At 43.4% G+C, this 19,554-nt stretch overlaps 1 protein-coding gene across 1 annotated transcript in view; it reads left to right on the top strand.

Moving 5' to 3' along the window:
• The window catches only part of CYP27A1 (cytochrome P450 family 27 subfamily A member 1), a 33,495-nt gene extending 13,941 nt beyond the window's left edge, over positions 1 to 19,554 (top strand). The window contains exons 2-9 of the mRNA XM_077748585.1: positions 13,154 to 13,344; positions 16,629 to 16,828; positions 16,954 to 17,151; positions 17,322 to 17,494; positions 18,312 to 18,478; positions 18,623 to 18,704; positions 18,786 to 18,998; positions 19,165 to 19,554. Coding sequence (XP_077604711.1) covers positions 13,154 to 13,344; positions 16,629 to 16,828; positions 16,954 to 17,151; positions 17,322 to 17,494; positions 18,312 to 18,478; positions 18,623 to 18,704; positions 18,786 to 18,998; positions 19,165 to 19,284 — 1,344 coding nt within the window. The 3' untranslated portion in view covers positions 19,285 to 19,554. The remainder of the gene's footprint in view (positions 1 to 13,153; positions 13,345 to 16,628; positions 16,829 to 16,953; positions 17,152 to 17,321; positions 17,495 to 18,311; positions 18,479 to 18,622; positions 18,705 to 18,785; positions 18,999 to 19,164) is intronic.

Raw genomic sequence — 19,554 nt, forward strand, 5'->3', positions numbered from 1 at the left:
TGGGAAGTTTCTAAGAGTTTTTAGATTGAGATTCTATTTGGCCAGTGGTCAAGTTGAGGACAGTGGTGGTCTGGTCTGTGTTAACTTGCCTACATGTCAATTAGATGCCATCTTGTCTGTAGATAGGAGGAGGGGGGAGGGGAGTAATGGTCCCTTCCTGCACCTCCAACTTCCTGGGGAAGATCCCTGATCTCCCACAAGCCAGAGGTATTCCTCTTCCCCCAGCCATGTGTGCAGTGTGACACAGTCCTTCTAGGAATCCCTTCACCTTTTTGTCCCAATCCTTCTGTGTCCCTAACCCTCACACAAGCCCTGATTTCTCCTGAGGTGCTTCAGTCGTTTCTTCCTTGTATGCCTCCTACTGTTCTAGAACATCTCCCATCCCCATGTCAGGACCGTGTTGGGAGCTGAAACCTCATATTCATGGCCATTACTGTCCTTATCTATTACTATCCAAGACTGGCAAGCATAGCTGATGGCAAAAGAAGCACCAAATTAGGATAGCTTACTCCATGACTCCTTTTGCTACTAGCCAAGGAGCTGTTAGTTTTCCAAGGGGTAGGTGAGGGAAGAGAAATGGTAGAATGAGAAGAGTTAATTAGGTGGCTTGGGTCTCTTACAGCCTATCCCAGGCCTCTTCCTAGCTCTCCCATCTCACAATGAAGAAATCTCTTGAAATGGCAGATACCCTCCTGGTGAATTGTCACATAGATATTCCAAACTGACTTTCTTAAGTGTGTGATCCATTGGGAACTCAGCTGGCTTATCTAGTCGCCTTTTTCAGTTTCTCCTTTAACAGTCCACACCATGTTTCAATGGCACTGGCCTCCTGGGGATGATACGAGGCATGGAAGGTTCAGTGAATGTTCCAGGCGGCTGACCACTGCTGGGTACTTTTTACTTCAAGTGGGAACCATTGTCTGAATGGATGCTCTTGGGAAACCAAATGTATAGCACAGTCCATTTAAGGATCTTTGAATAGTGTGCCCTCATGTGCTGTGCAGATGGAGACAGCAGTGTCATACCTTGAAGAAGTGTCTGCTGCAATCGATGTCCCATGGTGCTCTAGAGGAGATGGTAGGGGACCTGTAGCGTCTGTTTGCTAGGACAGGCCAGATCTGGTACTCCTCACTATGAGCCCTCAAATTTCTTTTTTGCTGGAATGGCTAGCTGGCAGTCTGGGCATATTTGCCAGCTTCTGTGGCTTCACCTACTGGAGTCACTATGCCTTGTTTTGGGGCCCCTGTAAGTGGATCACCATGCCCTGAGCAGTGGGGTATCTGGGTGGCTCCGGTCCTTACATTTGCATTGCAGGTCTCCTCAGCTTGCTGATTCCACCCATGTTCATCCAGGGAAACCTTTGCCATGGGTATCCACCCAGGTCACGACCAGAGGGTATGGGTCTTGTGTGATCTGTTGCCATCATGTCCATTGCCAAAGAGGCTGAGACCTGTTCCTCCAGGAATTCTGCTGCCAGGCAACAGCCCACACTGTCATGAGTCAGTGAAAATGTAACACAGTGTGTTTGGAGAGGTCTTTTGCAAAGCATGTAGCATAGCTCACAACAGCGAGTGTTCTCCTTTCCATGCCTAGTTTTAAACAATTTTCTTCGAGGCTACATGGCAGCATCACCCCAGTACACCCCCTGGCCCTCAACTGAGCTGATCTATCCACAAACCAGGCTCCAGCATTGTCAAGAACCTCAGTGAAGCTAAACCCCTAAGAAATCTGAGGTGTTGGCATAGACCCTGCATCTGAATCAACACATCTGGAGGGCGACTAACCACTTAATGACTGGTGTACTATTTTCTTGGATGTACTACAACCGCATAATCAGGGATGCTTGTTAGGCAGTGCCCACTTTGCTGATGTTCTCATTTCTGATGGGACATCAGGTAGAACAGCGCTTTGCTGTGTCTGTCTTAGTGTGCGTTAGCACTCAATATCAAGCAAGTAATTGTCTCTCAGTTGGGGTATTCTGGGTGGTGAGGTCAGGCAAGTGCCATGTCCAAAACCCTAGGGAACCATTGCCTAGTGGCCACATAGTTTTACCACTGGCCTCAGTCTGCGTAATTGTCAGTCACTGACATCAGTACCTCAAGTGGCTCATGAGGACCAAAGGGCTGCAGTGGAAGAGCAGTTTGTACTGTTGGATTGTTATCTATCTATCTATCATCTATCTATCTATCTATCTATCTATCTATCTATCTATCTGTCTGTCTATCTTAGTAATTTCTACGCCTAAAGTTGCATGCTCTTCCAACTGAACCAGCCAGATGCCCCTGGATTGTTTTCGTAAGTATGTTTGTCTGTACTAATTCTTTGATCAAGACAGTGATCTTCGCTTCCACCCCTTCCCTTTCCTTGGAATCCTATGCTACTTTTCTGATACCGTGTGACTGAGCTGAGAGAACAAGGTAGACTCCTGGTGGTGTGGTCCACTCAGCCCACTACCACTGCTCTAATCATGGAGTTTCCCCACTGACAACATCCACTACAGTTTAGAGAAATATTACGTGTATTTAACACATCTATTCCCAAAATACATTCAGTATATCTTTGACGAACTGACTGCCCTGATGACCAGGGAGTATTTTATCTGTAGCCACAGCCACCTGTCTGATGGAAACAGTTTGCTTTCCTTGGTAATACGGAAGGGTAAGAAACAACCATGGAATGCTTTTTAAAAATTTCGTAGGACCCTCTCCCTTTTTTCTCTAAACACCAACACAACTTGGGGCACCGGAGTGGCTCAGTTGGTTAAGCATCCAACTTTAGCTCAGGTCGTGATCTCATGGTTCGTGGGCTCAAGACCCGCATTGGGCTCTGTGTTGACAGCTCAGAGCCTGGAGTCTGCTTCAAATTCTGTGTCTCCCCCTCTCTCAGCCCCTCCCCCTGCTTGTGAGTGTGTGCCCTCTCTCAAAAGTAAACATTTAAAAATAAATAAGTGAACTGAAATGAAATAGAATAAAATAAAAACCAACACAACTCATCAAGGCTCTCAGGGACCATGGTCAAGGACTCCTGTCCCCTTGTCACTAAACACATCAACCAGGCCTGTTACTGCCCACCAAGATCCTATTGTACACTTTGCTAGTTGACCTATGGTGTCTCACTGTCTTTTTCCTAAAAGGATGCCATGACCTTATCAGCTTTAGTGAGGAGAGTTTAAAAACCCCATGTAAGGGCACCAGAGTGGCTCAGTCAGTTGAGCATCTGACTTCAGCTCAGGTCATGATCTTGTGGTCTGTGGGTTCAAGTCATGATCTTGTGGTCTGTGTGCTCAGAGCCTGGAGCCTGCTTCGGATTCCGTGTCTCCCTCTCTCTCTGCCCCTCCCTGGCTTGTGATCTGTCTTACTCTGTCTCTCAAAAATATATAAATGTTAAAAAAAATTTTTAACTCTTTTTAAAAATAAATAAATAAATAAATAAATACCCCATGTAGTCAATCTGTCAGGAGCAATGGGGTGACACCCGTGGTAGTGTGGTTCCTTCTGCAGGTGCAACTTTCACATCAGGAATATACTGCTTTTTTAGGTGGTAAACGACAGCAGTTTTTTATTTGACTGCCAGGAGGCTTCCACACTGTCACTCTACCAACACTGTTTCCAAAACTACTTGGCAAGCTGACTCTGAATCTTACCCATCATTCCTACTGGGACCTTCAACTTGCCAAACAACAAGACATTGTTATACAGTGAAAAGTTTGGACCTCAGAGGAATTTTCCTAACAGTCTAGGAAGACTGTCAGTGAAACATTTTGAAACTCATCATACATCTTGTTTGTAGGAGGAACTGGCTCATGGGCCTCTGGCTCAGAATCACACGAGCACTTCCCTTCTTGTTCTGTCTTTGCTGCCGTTCTTCTCCCACACTTTCTACAGAAACACAGACCAGAGGGTAAAACACAGGCACTTCAGGAGGTGGGTAGTGGCTAGAAGGTCAGGGAGTCCAGGGGTGGGGGACGAGGGCGGCACGGGGGTGGAGGAGGCACCTCCACCGGAAAGACAGCTTTGCATTTACTTTCAATTTTCAGAGGCCATTTACTGACGGAATGGACAGGACTGTGGGAAGACCCCTGCTCCTCTGCACTGCCTGTCTTACCTCTCCTGCCCTGCCTGGTCCATGCCATCTGCCGGTGGGAGGACCCTTCCCTGCCCTCCAACACACTACTTAGACCAGAGCACGTGCTACTGGATCATGGGTTCTACTTTATCTCTGAACCTGACCACATGGTCCCAGTTCTCTAAAAGGGCATTGTAACTTTACTAGCCCCATGTTGTGTCAAGTTCACATGTTAGACAAGGCAAGGCCAAGACATAACCGATTTTTCTGGAAAAGACACAGCGGGCCACATTTAGATTTAGAGTTTATTACTTACATAGAGAGGGATGGGCCACCTGGGTGGCTCAGTCAGATAAATGTTGGACTTCGGCTCAGGTCATGATCTCACAGTTCATGAGTTAAAGCCACGTGTCGGGCTCTCTCTCTGCCCCTCCCCCATTCGCCCTCAGTCACTCTCTCTCTCTCTCAAAAATAAACAAGCATTAAAAAAAAAGAGAGTGAGTGAAAAAAAAGAGTAAGCCAAAGGTGCCAGCTTGCCAAGATCTTTGTCCCCCACACACAAAAGGACAGCCCCAAAACAAAAGGGACCAGATGATTGCAGTGTGAGTTGTAGGGTATGTTGAGGTGCCCCTTCTAGACTGCAGCTAGGTGTTTTTCTATTCTGCAGCTGTTTTCCAAGGGGGACAGGGCAGAAAGCACATGCCTCATCTGAGCCCAGAGGAGAATCTGTTGGTCTCCCAACAGCCTCCCAGGGGACACAGGGAGGTAAGTGCTGGGTGGCCTCGTGGTGGCTCCTTGTAAGATTCCTGTCCCCTAGTGTCCTGGGGAGGGGGCGGGGAAGAGTTGCAAGGCATTCAGCCCTGAAGACTCAGGGAAAGCTGGGTTCAAGCCTCTGGGTATATGAACACATGCAGAGTCACAAAGTCAGAAGGGTGCCATGGTGGAGCTATCACCCAACAAAGTGACAAAGCCCATTAGTGTTGGGGCTGAAACTAGAACAAAATCTCCTGCCAAGCAGTCTCTGACCCTTCAACTGATGCTGCCAGCCACGGATGAGAGAGAAACACGTGACAATGAACAGGCACTTTTTTCCGGCAACAATTTCTCTTGGTTTTTGGAAAAATCACATAAATATGAGTTATGTGCTAGTTATTTATGACTGCATACCACCTGTAAGGGAGAATGTCATTTCAATGTGGCTGAAATAATTTGCAGAATATGAAACAATATTCTGCGTATATAAATATGTGTTTATTATAGAGAGATCAGAAAATATAAAGACACAAAAAGAAGAAAATCCAAATCTTCCATAATTCCCAAACTCTGCACGTGTCACAGTGCCTTGTACACATAGGTGCTTGATAAATATTTGTGAAACAAGTACGTAAATGGACACAGAATCCTAGTGATAAGTAAGCATTATCCCTGTTTGCTAATCCTTGGTGAATAGGTTTCCACATTTTCCTCCATTTTTCATCAACATATATATATATATATATATATATATTTAACAAAAATATTCCATATACTCTCTTTTGTAAGCTATTTATTAAAAATAAATATGCATACTTTTTGGGGTCCCTGGGTGGCTCAGCCAGTTAAGTGTCCAACTTTTGATTTTGGCTCATGTCATGATCACACGGTTCATGAGATCAAGCCCTGGGTCGGGATTCTCTCTCTCCCTCTCTCTGTCCCTCCCTTGATCATTCTCTCTCTCTCTCTCTCTCTCAAAAATAAGTAAATAAACTTTAAAAAACAAACAAATGGGGGCACCTGGGTGGCTCAGTTGGTTAAGCATCCAACTTCTGCTCAGGTAATGATATCGTGGTTCATGAGTTCAAACCCTGTGATTGGGCTCAGTGCTGACAGCTCAGAGCCTGGAGGCTGCTTTGGATTCTGTGTCTCCCTCTTTCTCTGCCCCTCCCCTGTTTAAGCTCTGTCTCCCTCTCAAAAATAAACATTAAACAAACAAAAAAAAAACACGCAAGTATTTAAAATTAATTATTATGCATACCTTTCTATATCAACAAATACACCTATAGCAGTTTTAAATGGCTGAATAGTGTTCTATTTTATGGCTTCACTAGAAATTGCTGAACTTTACTGTTATATATTTAGAGTTTTTTATGTGGAAAGCTTGATAAATCAGTGTATCACTAAATATCATGCCCATCCTTAAAATAAACCCCTAAAATGGAATTATTGGGTAAAAGATTTTGTTCAGCGCTTTGACATGTACCGCCTGCCAAATTACCCTCCAAGAAGTTGTAAACACAGTAGTTTTGCATAACAGAGGATATTCTCAGGGACTCTGCCTGTGTTCTTCCCGGAAAGGTTAAACAGACCAACAAATATCCCTCAAAACTTGATCCTTAGTCCTGAATTAGGAGCTAACAGTGGAAAGGAAAGGTTGGTCTGGTTCTCTTTCCTCTTTGATCTACAAGTAAGAAAAACCTTGGAACCAAAGAAGAACATTCCTCAGCCTCTTTCCATTCTTTCTTTTCTGAGAGGCTATTTTTTGTTCACACCAGGTTCTCGCTGATGCTCTGGAGGTTTTAAATACCACAGACTTCTCAGCTTTTTTGGAGGGTAGGGAGGGAAATTCATATAATACAATCCATCATCTTAAAGTGTACTATTCAGTGGCATTTAGTGTATTTTGAATGTTATGAAATCACTAATTCTAATTTCAAAACTTTTTCAATACCCTAGAAGAACACCCCGTCACCAATTAATCTCTCCTCTTTCCTCTGTCCTGCTGCCCCTCAATAATTGTTAATCTGCTTTTCTGTCTCTATGGATTTGCCTATCCAGATAAATCCTATAAAAAGGATCATACAGTGTATGAACTTCTGTGTCTGGCTTCTTGACTTAGCACATGTTTTTAAAGTTCATCCAAGTTGTAACATGTATCCTATTTTGTTCCTTTTTATGGCGAAATAATATTTCATTTCATGTGTAGACCACAATTTGCTTATCCATTCATCATCTGATGACACTTGGGTTGTTTGCACCTTTTGGTTATTATGAATAATGCTGCCATAAATATTCGTGTAAAAGTCTCTGTGTGGCATATGTTTTCATTTCTCTTGGGCATATACTTATCAGTAGAATTGCTGAATCATATGGTAGTTGAGTGTTTAATTTTGGGGGGACCCGCCAAATGGTTTTCTGTAGCATCTGTACTATTTTTATAATTTCATCAGCAATGTACAAGGGTTTCAATTTCTCCACATGCTCACCAACAACTTGTTATTTTCTGTTATTTGGATTAAAACCATCCTACTGGGTATGAAATGGTATCTTATTGTGGTGTTGATTTGCATTTCCTTGATGACCAATGATGTTGAACATCTTTTCATGTCCTTATTGGCCACTTGTGTTCTCCTTTGGAGAAATGTTAAGTCCTTTGGCCATTTTAAAGTTGAGCTGCCTTCTCGTTGTTGAGTTTTTCAAAACTTCTTGTATATTCTGGATATTAAACTCTCATCAGATATATGACTTGCAAATATTTTCTCCCATCTATAGATTGTCTTTTCACATTCTTGGTAATATCCTCTGATGTGCAAGATTTAAATATTTTATGAAGTCTTATTTATCTAGTTTTTTCTTTTGTTGCTCATGCTTTTAGTGTCAAATCTAAAAATCCATTGCCAAATCCAAGGTCATGAAGATTTGCCCCTATGTTTTGTTCTAAGAGTTTATGGTTTTAGCTCTTGTATTTAGGTTACTGATTCATTTTGAGTTAATTTTTATATATGGAGTGAGGTAGGAGTCCAACTTCATTCTTTTGCACTTGGTTATCTAGTTGTTCCAGCATCATTTGCTGATGAGACTTTCTTTCCCCACATTGAATGGTCTTGGCACTCTTTACAAAAAATCAATTCACCATAGATGGTGGACTCTCAATCCTTGTCCATTGGTCTATATATGTATCCTTATGCTACTGCCACAGTGTTTTGATTATTGTAGCCTTGTAGTAAGTTTCAAAATTAGGAAGTATAACTCTTCCAACTTTGTTTTTCTTTTTCAATATTTTTGGCTGCTCAGGACCTTTTGCAGTTCCATATGAATTTGAGTATTGATTTTTTTTTCCCATTTCTGCAGAAAAGGTCATTGGCATTTTGGTGAAGATGGGATTGCATCTGTAGACCACTTTGGGAATTACTGCCATCTTAACAATATTAAGTCTCCCTATCCATGAACATAGGACATCTTTCCATTTATTTAGTTCTTTGATTTCTTTCAGCAATGTTTTGTAGTTTTCAATGTACAAGTGTTTCACTTCCTTGGCTAAATTTATTTCTTGGCTAAATATAAAAGTATTCTTTTCTTTTGGATGCTAGGTATCAGTTTTCTCTGGCTGCTGTAACAAAATATGACAGACTGGGTGTCTTAAACAATATAAATTTATTTTCTCATAGTTCTGGAGACTGGAAGTCTGAGATCAGGGTGCCAGTAGGCTGGTTTCTGGTGACAGCTTTCCTCCTGGCTCGTAGGCAACCACCTTTTCCCTGTGTCCTCACATGGTCTTTTCTTGGTGTGTACTTGCAGAGAGAGAGAGAGAGAGAATTCTCTCTGATGTCTCTTCTTATGAGGACACTAATCCTATTTGATCAGGGACTCACTCTTATTTAATCTTAATTACTCATTTAGTCTTACTTACTTCCTTAGAGGCCCCATCTCTAAATACAGCCACACTGGGGAACTAGGGCTTCATATGAATTTTGGGGAAACACAAGCATTCAGTCCAAAACAAATCCAATTCTAAATGGAATTATTTTCAGGGCGCCTGTGTGGCTCAGTCGGTTGTGTCTGACTTTGGCTCAGGTCATAATCTCACGGTTCGTGGGTTCGAGCCCCGCATTAGGCTCTGTACTGACAGCTAGCTCAGAGCCTGGAGCCTGCTTCGGGTTTTGTCTCTCCCTCTCTCTCTGACCCTCCCCTGCTCGCTCGCTCGCTCTCTCTCTCTCTCTCTCAGAAATAAATAAAACACTAAATGGAATTATTTTCTTAATTTCCTTTTTGGATTATTTTTCCAGGCTTTTACAACTAATTCCCACTCCCTTGGAGCCATTGTTACCAGTTTCTGTGAATCTCCTTCCCCACCTCCTTTCTGTCTGTCACTATTTGTCTCTCATATTCTTCGTGTTGTCTGCAACTTTTTTCTCCATCTGATTCATTGACATCTGCCAAATATTGTCTAAAATGGTGCATAGTAGTATGTCAAGCAATATGGGAAGTAGTTAAGAAGTATGACATCCTTCCTGCCCTACAAGATTTTCAATCTAGTTAAAGAGAAGACATAACTAGGGAGCAACTTATAAGCATATGTAATCAAATTCTCAACTGTGTGGCTCATGCACTAAGATGTAAACTCTCCAAGGGTAGCTGTTCCTGCTGTGCACACAGCTGTATCCCCAGGCCCTAGATCAGTATAGGAGGAACAGGATATGAGCTCAGTAAATAAATGTTGAGTGAATTCGTCACTCTCCCCTTTCGGAGTCTCACTTGGTGGAAGCTACCCCTCCCATTCATCATGAGAAGATGATCCCTAGGGGACTCTGTTCTGCAAAGTGGCACTTGGACAGGATCTATCTGAGAACATTGGGGCTCTCTAACTGTCTCAGGTTACGGCCTAATGGTAGGTTCACAGACATAGCACACTCTTTCAGCAAGTATTCTGGTGTCTTTCTAAAATAAGTTCTTACATAAATAGATCCTTGTTAAGTTCCACCGAGTAAACTGAGAAGAGGAATATGAAGGAAGAGGAAAGAAAGCATAGCCTTTGCAAAGGGGGAAATGCCTCAGAAACCTCCAAACTGACAGCCAAAAAGAAGTGCCAGAGGCTTTGAATTCCAGAGAAGAAGCTGGTCCCCAAGTAAATGGCTGTTGATCTAGTCTTTTAAAACTTTTTCAAGGTAGAAAATCTGAAAAACAAATTACAGTATAAAAAAGAAAGTAACCCATCTATAAACCATCACTCAGAGATAACCACTTTTTGCATTTTTTAAAAATGTTTGTTTGTTTGTTTGTTTGTTTGTGAGAGAGAGAAAATGTGAGCAGGGGAGGGGCAAAGAAAGAGGGAAAGAAAGAAAATCCCAGGCAGGCTCCACACTGTCAGTGCAGAGCCTGATGTGGGGCTTGAATTCACAAACCATGAGATCATGACCTGAACCAAAACTAAGAGTGAGACACTTAACTGACTGAACCACCCAGGTGCCCCAACATTATTTGCGTTTTTATAACACTGTAACATGTAATTATATTTGAACTGAACACAAAGAAAAAAAAAACCCAAACTGTAGATAAGTATTTTTTTCAAAATGAAATATTGTTTCTTAAGAAACATCTTCTAAAATTAAAGCATTAAGACTCATATTAAAAGGTTGGAGTTACAAAAGAAAATAACAATAACAACAGCAAAAAGTCGGGGTTATTGCGGAGATTCTCAACCTGGGGTAATTTTGTCTCCTTGGGGACATTTTGGCAATGTCTGGAGATATTTTTGATTGTTACAACTTGGAGGGAAGGGAGATGTGAGTGGGTAAAGGCCAAGGATACTGCTAAACATCCTACAATGCACAGTCCACCGCAACAAAGAATCATCCAGCCCCAAATGTCAATAGTGCTGTGAGAAACCCTGGTTTATTGCATAGTTATGTTGGTTTTAAATAGTATATATTTTTATTTGTATTTAAAAAAATTTTTTTAATGTTTATTTATTTATTTATTTGAGAGAGAGAGAGAGCATGTGAGAGAAAGACCAAGCACAAGTGAGGGAGCAGCAGAGAGAGAGGGAGACAGAATCTGAAGCAGGTTCCAGGCTCTGAGCTGTCAGCACAGAGCCCGACATGGGTCTCAAACCCTCAAACCATGAGATCATAACCTGAGCCAAGATCAAGAGTCGGATGCTTAACCAACTGAGCCACCCAGGCACCCTTGTCATTAATATCTTAAATAAGCCAATTGGAAACACAAATTAAAACTTATGTTTAAGACAATTCTTCTAAAGAATTCAGTAGAGAAAAACAGACATATAAGTATTTTTACAAAATGGAACCTTATAAATCTAAGGAGTATATACATGAATTGAGAGGTTTGGCAAGCCTTTCCTGCTTTCTGGAATTACCTAATCAATGGCAGGTGACTCACTGTTTTGCACAACACTTTCTTTTTTTCCCTTTAGATTAAAAAATTTTGAATTCATGGGGCACCTGGGTGGCTCAGTTGGTTGAGCATCCGACTCTTGATTTTGGCTCAGGTCATGATCCCAGAGTCATGGGTTTGAGCCCTGAGTCAGGCTCCACACTGTGGAGTCTGCTTAAGATTCTCTCCCTCTGCGCTTCTCCCCCACTCATGCTTGCTCTCTTTCTCTCTCTAAAATAAAAATATTTTTAAAATTTGAATTCATTCTTATGGTTCAAAACTCAAAACAATAAAACAAGATATACATTGTGCAATCTTGCCTTCCATTGCTGTCCCCTCCATCTATCCCATCGGTAGTCACTTTAATTAGTTTCTGGTGTGACCTAGTATTTCTTTATAAAAGCGAGTGCAAATGTTGTATATTCTAATTTAGCCCCCCTTTCTTAGACAGGAGATATCATACTTTTCCATTTAACAATCTACCTTGGTTATCTATCTTTCCGCATTACAATCCATCTTTCCATATTACTACACAAGGAGCTGCTTCATCCTCTTTTAAGGTGACATAGCATTCCATTATGTAGACTTCCCATACTTTGTTTATAAATGTATTTGTAATTTTTATAAATATTAGCAAATTGTCCTCCATGTAGGTTTGTGTAATTTTAGACTCCCACCAGCAGTGTACGAATATGCCTGTTTCTCTCCAAGAATTACTGTAGTTTACAATCATCTGTTCAAAATCATACCACACTGACAAGTGTTACTGAGAAGTAGAAGTGGAAAACAAAACTAAATAGATGTCAGGGGTTTGTCAAGGCTGTTTTCCTAGGAGCTGACAGAATTGGCTGTTAGTTCAGGGTGGATTCTGGGCAATTGGGTAATATATTGAAGAAGATTACTTTGCGTTGGTCGTAGGAGAATCTAGCTTTTAATGCCAATAGTAAAACACAGTAAGATTGCTGTTTTTCTGGACCAAGAGTTAGGTGAAGTGTCCTTCTATAACTGGAATGAAAGATCTCCTTTTTGTAATTTTAATGTATCTTTTACAGAAACCCTTTGGTCTAATTTCTAGACTGGAGCAGATTCTCATTCTCTTAAAATCTCTTCAGTAACAGATTATGAAAGATTAAGTACCTGAGAAACCACTATGTTTCATATTCTTTAAGTTTGTAGGTGTAACTTAGCGAGGAAGTTTTGTTTCACTATTTGTGGATTCGTTTTAAGTTTTACCTCTGAAGCTCAAAATATATTTATTTTCCCCCTCATTACCAGGAACTATAAAAGCATTACACCAATGCCAATTTCACAGATGCAATGGGTATCAATTGTCAAGTGCTTTAGAAATTCTAAGATAAAATATTTGATCATTATTTTACTGAACAGCTAATAACTTATTTGTTAAAAATGAATTCATACCACATATCTTACTTCCTATTTGAATCTTGACTTTTTTTTCAGCTTCTTGTTTTTCCTGGAGTTTCTATTGTGTTTCTTTTTTCTCATTAAATACATGAGATATGTATCTTTATCTCATTGACAGCCAGCTGCAGTAAATTTAAATGCTTCTATGAAGGAGCCGTAGGCATTCTATTATACCTCACTAAAGGGTTCAGTTCCTCTAAAACCTTGGACCCCAAATATCTATACCTCAAAACACACCCCAGTTTGCCGCATCCCATTTTTCTAAAATCTCACTTTTCCAAGGACTTCAATTCTCCCCATTCTGAGAGATACTCATTGCTCTGAATATTCTAACTCCTGTGTACACGGTTTTTTTCAGTGTTCTTTCAGAACCACAGGCCATCCTACTGTCTACCTCCTGTAAAATGTGCAAGCCCATCCCACTTGCTATCAGACACTCCTTCATCCCATCTCCTCTCTAGTAAATGCCTGCCTGGATGGGCCATGGTTATTCAGCTTTCGTTGACCCCCACAGGTGCTGTACAAGGCCAAGTATGGTCCAATGTGGGTAAGCCACCTAGGGACTCAGATGCATGTGAACCTGGCCAGTGCCCCACTCCTGGAGCAAGTGATGCGGCAAGAGAGCAAGTACCCAGTACGGAACGACATGGAACTATGGAAGGAGCATCGGGACCAGCAGGGCCTGGCCTATGGGCCCTTCACCACGTGAGCTGGGGCCTAAAGGGACTGGTACAAGGCCTCAGAGGGCCAGGCCCGAGGACAATGGCATTGGGAAACCAGGGGCTAATGGGCAGGGTGGGCTCTCCCTGCATCCTCTGAGCCTGATACTCAGTTTAGAAAGCAGTGGTTGGGATGGGCTGAAAGGGCCATTCATTGTCTTTTCCACTAATATATTTTATGACTTTGGACAAATGAATAATTTCTCCTTCCTTGGCCTTATGTTTCTCATATGTAAAATGGGAAGTTTGGGGTAGGATATTTCCATACTATCTCTAGGACCTTTCCAGCTCCATTATTCTACATTATGGTTGAAAATATACCAACATGAATCATAATAGGACATTATCTGTTTATAGTTGAAAAAACATTGTCACCATACTAATTAGGCTGAATTTAGCTTTAAAAATATTTCCTAAATTATGTAGTATAGGTTTGTTGTTGTATATAAAACTTTCACAGATGTTCTCCATACATAGAAATAGATGTGGGTTTCAGCCTTGAAATTATACCCAGAAAAGGTAAGGTTATTTTGGCAACGACAAATTCAAGAATGGGCTGAATATGTTATATATGCGTATGCCAACAACACAATCAAGAATCATTGGTGATGAACCATTCCCAATGTGGCAGGTTGTAACTGGGTATGTTACAGGTTTTTTTAAATTGCTTTTTATCTTAATTCCAGTATAGTTAACATACAGTGTTATATTAGTTTCAAGTGTACAAATAGTGCTTCTACAATTCTATACATTACTCAGTGCTCACCATGATAAATGTAGTGTTTAATCCTCATCACCTATTTCACTCTATGACAGGTTTCTTTTTGCTATGGTATGTTAACAGAGCTCCGAAAGTAATGAATGACTTTTATTTTCCCTAGTTGCTTGACATCTCATGCTTTCGACATTTCTTAAGGGATTTAAAGTTGATCCTGGCAGTGGTTGTAGTAACAGCACCAAGGATAATAGCTAACCATGTGTTTATGACATGCCAGGTATCAGGCTAGTCTCTTTACATTTATTATTTCCTTTTATCCTCACAACAAGCCCATGAAGTAGATAGTATTATAATCCCCACTTTATAGATGAAGAAACTGAAGCCTAGAGAGGTTTTTGTTTTTTTTTTAAATTTTTAATGTTTTATTTATTTCTAGGAGAGAGAGAGAGACAGCGTGAGCAGGGGAGGGTCAGAGAGAGAGGGAGTCACAGACTGAAACAGGCTCCAGGCTCTGAGCTGGCAGTCAGCACAGAGCCTGATGCGGGGCTCGAACCCACGAACCGCGAGATCATGACCTAAGCGAAAGTCGGACGCTTAACCGACTAAGCCACCCAGGCGCCCCTAGAGAGGTTTTTTACATCAGATCTCTCCGATTCTGGAATTCAAGAAATCAATGCCTCGATACTTTTTGGAAAGGAAGCAAACTGGTTAGAGGGTGCATCTCATCTGCCTTTGATGCCTATACGTTCATTCTCCCATCACACGTTTGTTTGTTTGTTTGTCTGTTTGTTTGTTTGTTTGTTTTTCCTTTTTCCCAGTTCCTTCACAGGTGGACAGTTTTAGAACTTCAACAATTACTGAGCCCTTTGTTCAAAGTTACGGGAAGAAAATAGAGAATGTCGGTGTTTCAAGAGCTCTTTAACTTGATGTCTGACCCTGAGGGGAAGATTTAGGTCTTAGGTTTTTCCCAGGTCAGGCCACGACTGAAATTGATGGCTCAGCATCTAGAATTGGAGCTGAACGTTACGTACCTGTGTCATCTGTTTTCAATTTTTTTACTCTAAAGTCAGTTTCCTAATTACATTGTACCATATACATGCATTTTAAACCTATTTTACTAACCAATGATAAATTCTTTTTTGTTTTAACATATATACATGCACAAATACATACATATGTATTTTTAAATCTGATTTTATGAAGCATTGTTTTCCCAGGAAATATTTTAACAACTGCAGAAATGTTCTCATTTAAGTTCTGCAAATCTGATTGCTACCATTGGGAGAATTTTTACTCTCAGAGAGGCACCTTCACCCTGAAGTTCCAAAACAGGAGTTTATTCTGGTTTTCATTTCTTTTTAAGCAACACTTTTAGTTGATCTTTGTTTGCAGGGTTTCCCAACATAATGAAGAGAAGTCCTGGTGTTTGAGGTTCATTTAAGTAAATAATTTTCTAAAATTAAAAAAAAAATTGATTCTTGCCATAAGCCTTTTTAGTATCTATCTTTTAAAAATACCTTATTGGTTTTTAAAATTCAAAAGCAATACTTATTATAAAAATTCCAATATGAAGTATTATCTCCCTACCACCCACTCCCATTCCATTCTTCCAAGTAATCCTGACAGTTTGGTGGGTATTCTTCTCGCTCTATGTGTAAATATGTGGATACACATATGAATATTTAGGATTTCCTTTCTTCCTCCTAAAATTGGACCATATTGTACTTATTACTCTGCAACTAGCTTTTAAAAAATTGGCCCATACCCAGCTTGCTTAGGAAAGGTAACAGACTGGGGGAGAGGGGAACCGCCGTGGGTAGGGACATTTCCAGAACGCGAAGCCCCACTGTGGGAAGCATGCTCCCACCCTCATGAGAACCAGAGTGGGGATCCAACCCCCTATTGGATGCCTGTAGCAAGAGGGGCTGGGCCATCCACCTGGTGGGTCTCCCTGTCCCTTGGGGCCACTAGGTCAAGCAGAGCATGAAGGTCCAGAATCTGAGCATCCCAGGAACCCTCATTTGTTCTTCCTTTATTCCTCATCCTCCACACAGAGGACTGGAACCATCATAGTTCCTCCTCATTTCACATACAGAAGATTCTGGAGTTGTAGCATCCTAAGATGATCAGAGTTGACATTCCCTAAGCATTCGCCACACACCAGGCTCTGATCTAAGCACTGCAATTGTCCGAACAACCCGACTAAGATAGAAATGCTTATTATTCCCGTTTTATGGAAGGGAAAATGGAAGCACAGAGGCATTAAGTCACCTGCCTAAGGTCACTCAGCCAGTATCATCAGACCTGTGATTTGACCCTAGGCAGTCTGGTTCCAGGTGCCCATCATGACTACTTCGACGATGCTGCCGTGAGATTCTGAAGTTTTGTGATTCGAAGATTCTGTCATTGGAAATTCAGTGATTCTATAATTCTAAATCTAGGAGTCTGAGATTTTCCTAGTCCCTGTCGAGGTCCCAGGGCAGGGGGAAGACACCATCTAATCTAACCTCCATCAGCTATTTACAAGTGTGCGTTTCCTCCATTCTCGGCAGGGAAGGACAGCAGTGGTACCAGCTGCGCCAAGCTCTGAACCAGCGAATGCTGAAGCCAGCTGAGGCTGCGCTCTACACGGATGCTCTGAATGAGGTGATTGACGACTTCCTGGCCCGCCTGAGCCAGCTTTTGGCAGAGAGTGCCTCAGGGGACCACGTGTCTGACATGGCTCACCATTTCTACTACCTTGCCTTGGAAGGTACCCTTGTGGGGACAGGGGTGGGGTGGGCAGGGGTCAGAGGCAGGTTGTGTGTCCCTCCTTGAGCCCCCTGGATTCTGGGTGCCGTGACACTACCTCCCGTGATTGCCTTTGTGCACCGTCAGCCATCTGCTACATCCTGTTTGAGAAGCGTATTGGCTGCCTGGAGCACCCCATCCCCCAGGACACCGTGGCCTTCGTCAGATCTGTCGGGCTCATGTTCCAGAACTCACTCTATGTCACCTTCCTCCCCAAGTGGACCCGTTCCCTGCTGCCTTTCTGGAAGCGGTATATAGATGGCTGGAACACCATCTTCTTTTTTGGTGAGGAGACCGGGGAGGGAAGTTGGGGGGTGGGGGGTGGTTCCAGGGTCTGTGCATCAGGAGTCTGTCCCAGGACTTTCTACCTCATGCTTCCAGCTGTCAGAGTGGCTCTTGGTCCTTGGAGATCATGGCTTTTTGACCTTGTCTTCTGTTCTCTATTGTTTCCATAGGGAAGAAGCTGATAGATCAGAAACTCAAGGAGATAGAGACCCAGCTGCAGAAAAGCCAGCCAGATGAAGTGCAGATATCTGGCTACCTGCACTTCCTGCTGACCAGAGGACAGCTCAGTGCTCATGAGGTCATGGGCAGCCTGCCTGAGCTGCTCTTGGCTGGCGTAGACACGGTGCGTGAGGGGGGCCAGCGAGGAGACCAGGGGCTCCCAGCTCCTATCCCGAACCAATTCCCCATTACCCTCACCTGAACCTGACCTTCGTTCCTCCAGGTACCTGCTTCTCTTTCTGTATCACAGATGTAAAGCTAGAAGGAAAACAGGGAGGTCTTTCAACTTGGCAAAGGTGGGCAGGGAATAGTTCTTTTTCATTTGCTTGTTTTTTATTTATTATTATTTTTATTTTAGAGACAGAGAGCCTGCATGTGAGCAGGGGAGAGGCGAAGAGAGAGAGAGAGAGAGAGAGAGAGAGGGAGAGGATCTTAAGCAGGCTCCACACACAGCACAGAGTCTGATGTGGGGCTTGATCCCACAACTCTGGGATCACGACCTGAGCTGAAATCAAGAGTCAGACACCCAAACAACTGAGCGATCCCAGGGCCCTGGGAATGGTTCTTTTGTAAAAGGGATCCCATCGCCTCCTGGAGCCTCTGATGGCCAGCTAGGAAGTCTCATCTCACATCTATTTAAGAAGTAATTTAAGTAGAGAGCTTGAGCACAAGCATCTTCTTCGTCAGACTGCATTCCTTTTGTCACATGGGGTTTCCCTCTGTTATAGTTTCCCTGTTGTTAGAATGTGATTCTCCATCATATGGGTTCTCTTTCTGCCGTGGAGTCACACGGAGGGTCCCCATGAGCCCCTGTGTCTGTTTCTGCCATGCTCATGGCAAATTCACTTTTCTGTGCACACCCACATGCACACTCACCCAATACCTAACAAGCTTTTATCCTAGAAATCACTCCTCACTTTATCTCTCCCTCTGCCTCCCAGACATCCAACACAATGACGTGGGCCCTGTACCATCTTTCAAAAGAACCAGAGATCCAAGCTGCCTTGCATAAGGAAGTGGTGGCCGTGGTGCCACCCGGGCAGGTGCCCAAGCACAAGGACTTGGCACACATGCCCTTGCTCAAAGCTGTGCTTAAGGAGACCCTACGGTAGGTCGCGGTTCCTCGGAGCATGGGGTCTGTGCAGAGGAGGACTCAGAGACAGGAGTCGGAGGTGGGGGCCGCTGGCCAGGGGCAAGGTGGGAAGAAGGGCCAGGGATCCAGAAGTGAACCTGTGCTTTCTTTTCCCTGCAGCCTTTACCCTGTGGTCCCCACCAACTCCCGAGTCATCACGGAAAAGGAAATCGAAGTCGACGGCTTCCTCTTCCCCAAGAATGTGAGTGGGGCCGAAGAGCTGGGGCTCCTGGGGTGCCCTGTGCCGCCCTAGGCTGATGTGCCGCCCATTCTGGCTCTGCAGACCCAGTTTGTGTTCTGTCACTATGTGGTGTCCCGTGACCCTGACATCTTCCCTGAGCCAGAGAGCTTCCAGCCCTATCGCTGGCTGAGGAAGAGCCAGCCTGCTACCTCTGGGGTCCAACATCCATTTGGCTCTGTGCCCTTTGGCTACGGGGTCCGGGCTTGCCTGGGCCGCAGGATTGCAGAACTAGAGATGCAGCTGCTGCTGTCAAGGGTGAGTAGGGGAGAGGCTGGAGGGCCTTGAGGGCCAGGAAGGGCTGATGGAGGCCAGGGAGGAGGGGGGGTGGGACAGAAGGGCAGCATAGGGAGGGAGCGTGTAGAGGAGGGCAGGGGATGGAGGTCACAGATTCTAACGCCCACCTGTGTGCATTACCTCCCAGCTGATCCAGCGGTATGAGGTGGCGCTGGCCCCTGAGACAGGGGAGGTGAAGAGCGTGGCCCGCATCGTCCTCGTTCCCAATAAGAAAGTGGGCCTGCGTTTCCTGCAGAGACAGTGCTGAGCTGGGCCCGGGTCTCCCTGGAACACCCCTTTCCCTCCACCCCCCGCCCCCGACACAGTAATTCCTGGCCACTGCTGTGTCTCAGACGAGAGGGGAGAGAAGGGGGCTCCCAGATGCCAGGGGTCGAAGACACAGCGCACTTTCTGTGGAACGCTGAGCTTTTGCCACTTTTATCGTTTTGAACATCTCCTTCTCAGATAAAAGGCCATCCCCCATGTCACATTGCCATCCTTAGAAAAAAATGTAGAATAAAGGGACTTTTATTGATAA

Source organism: Crocuta crocuta, unplaced genomic scaffold (genome assembly GCF_008692635.1).
Source record: "Crocuta crocuta isolate KB4526 unplaced genomic scaffold, BGI_CrCroc_1.0 scaffold229, whole genome shotgun sequence".
Lineage (NCBI taxonomy): Eukaryota > Metazoa > Chordata > Mammalia > Carnivora > Hyaenidae > Crocuta > Crocuta crocuta.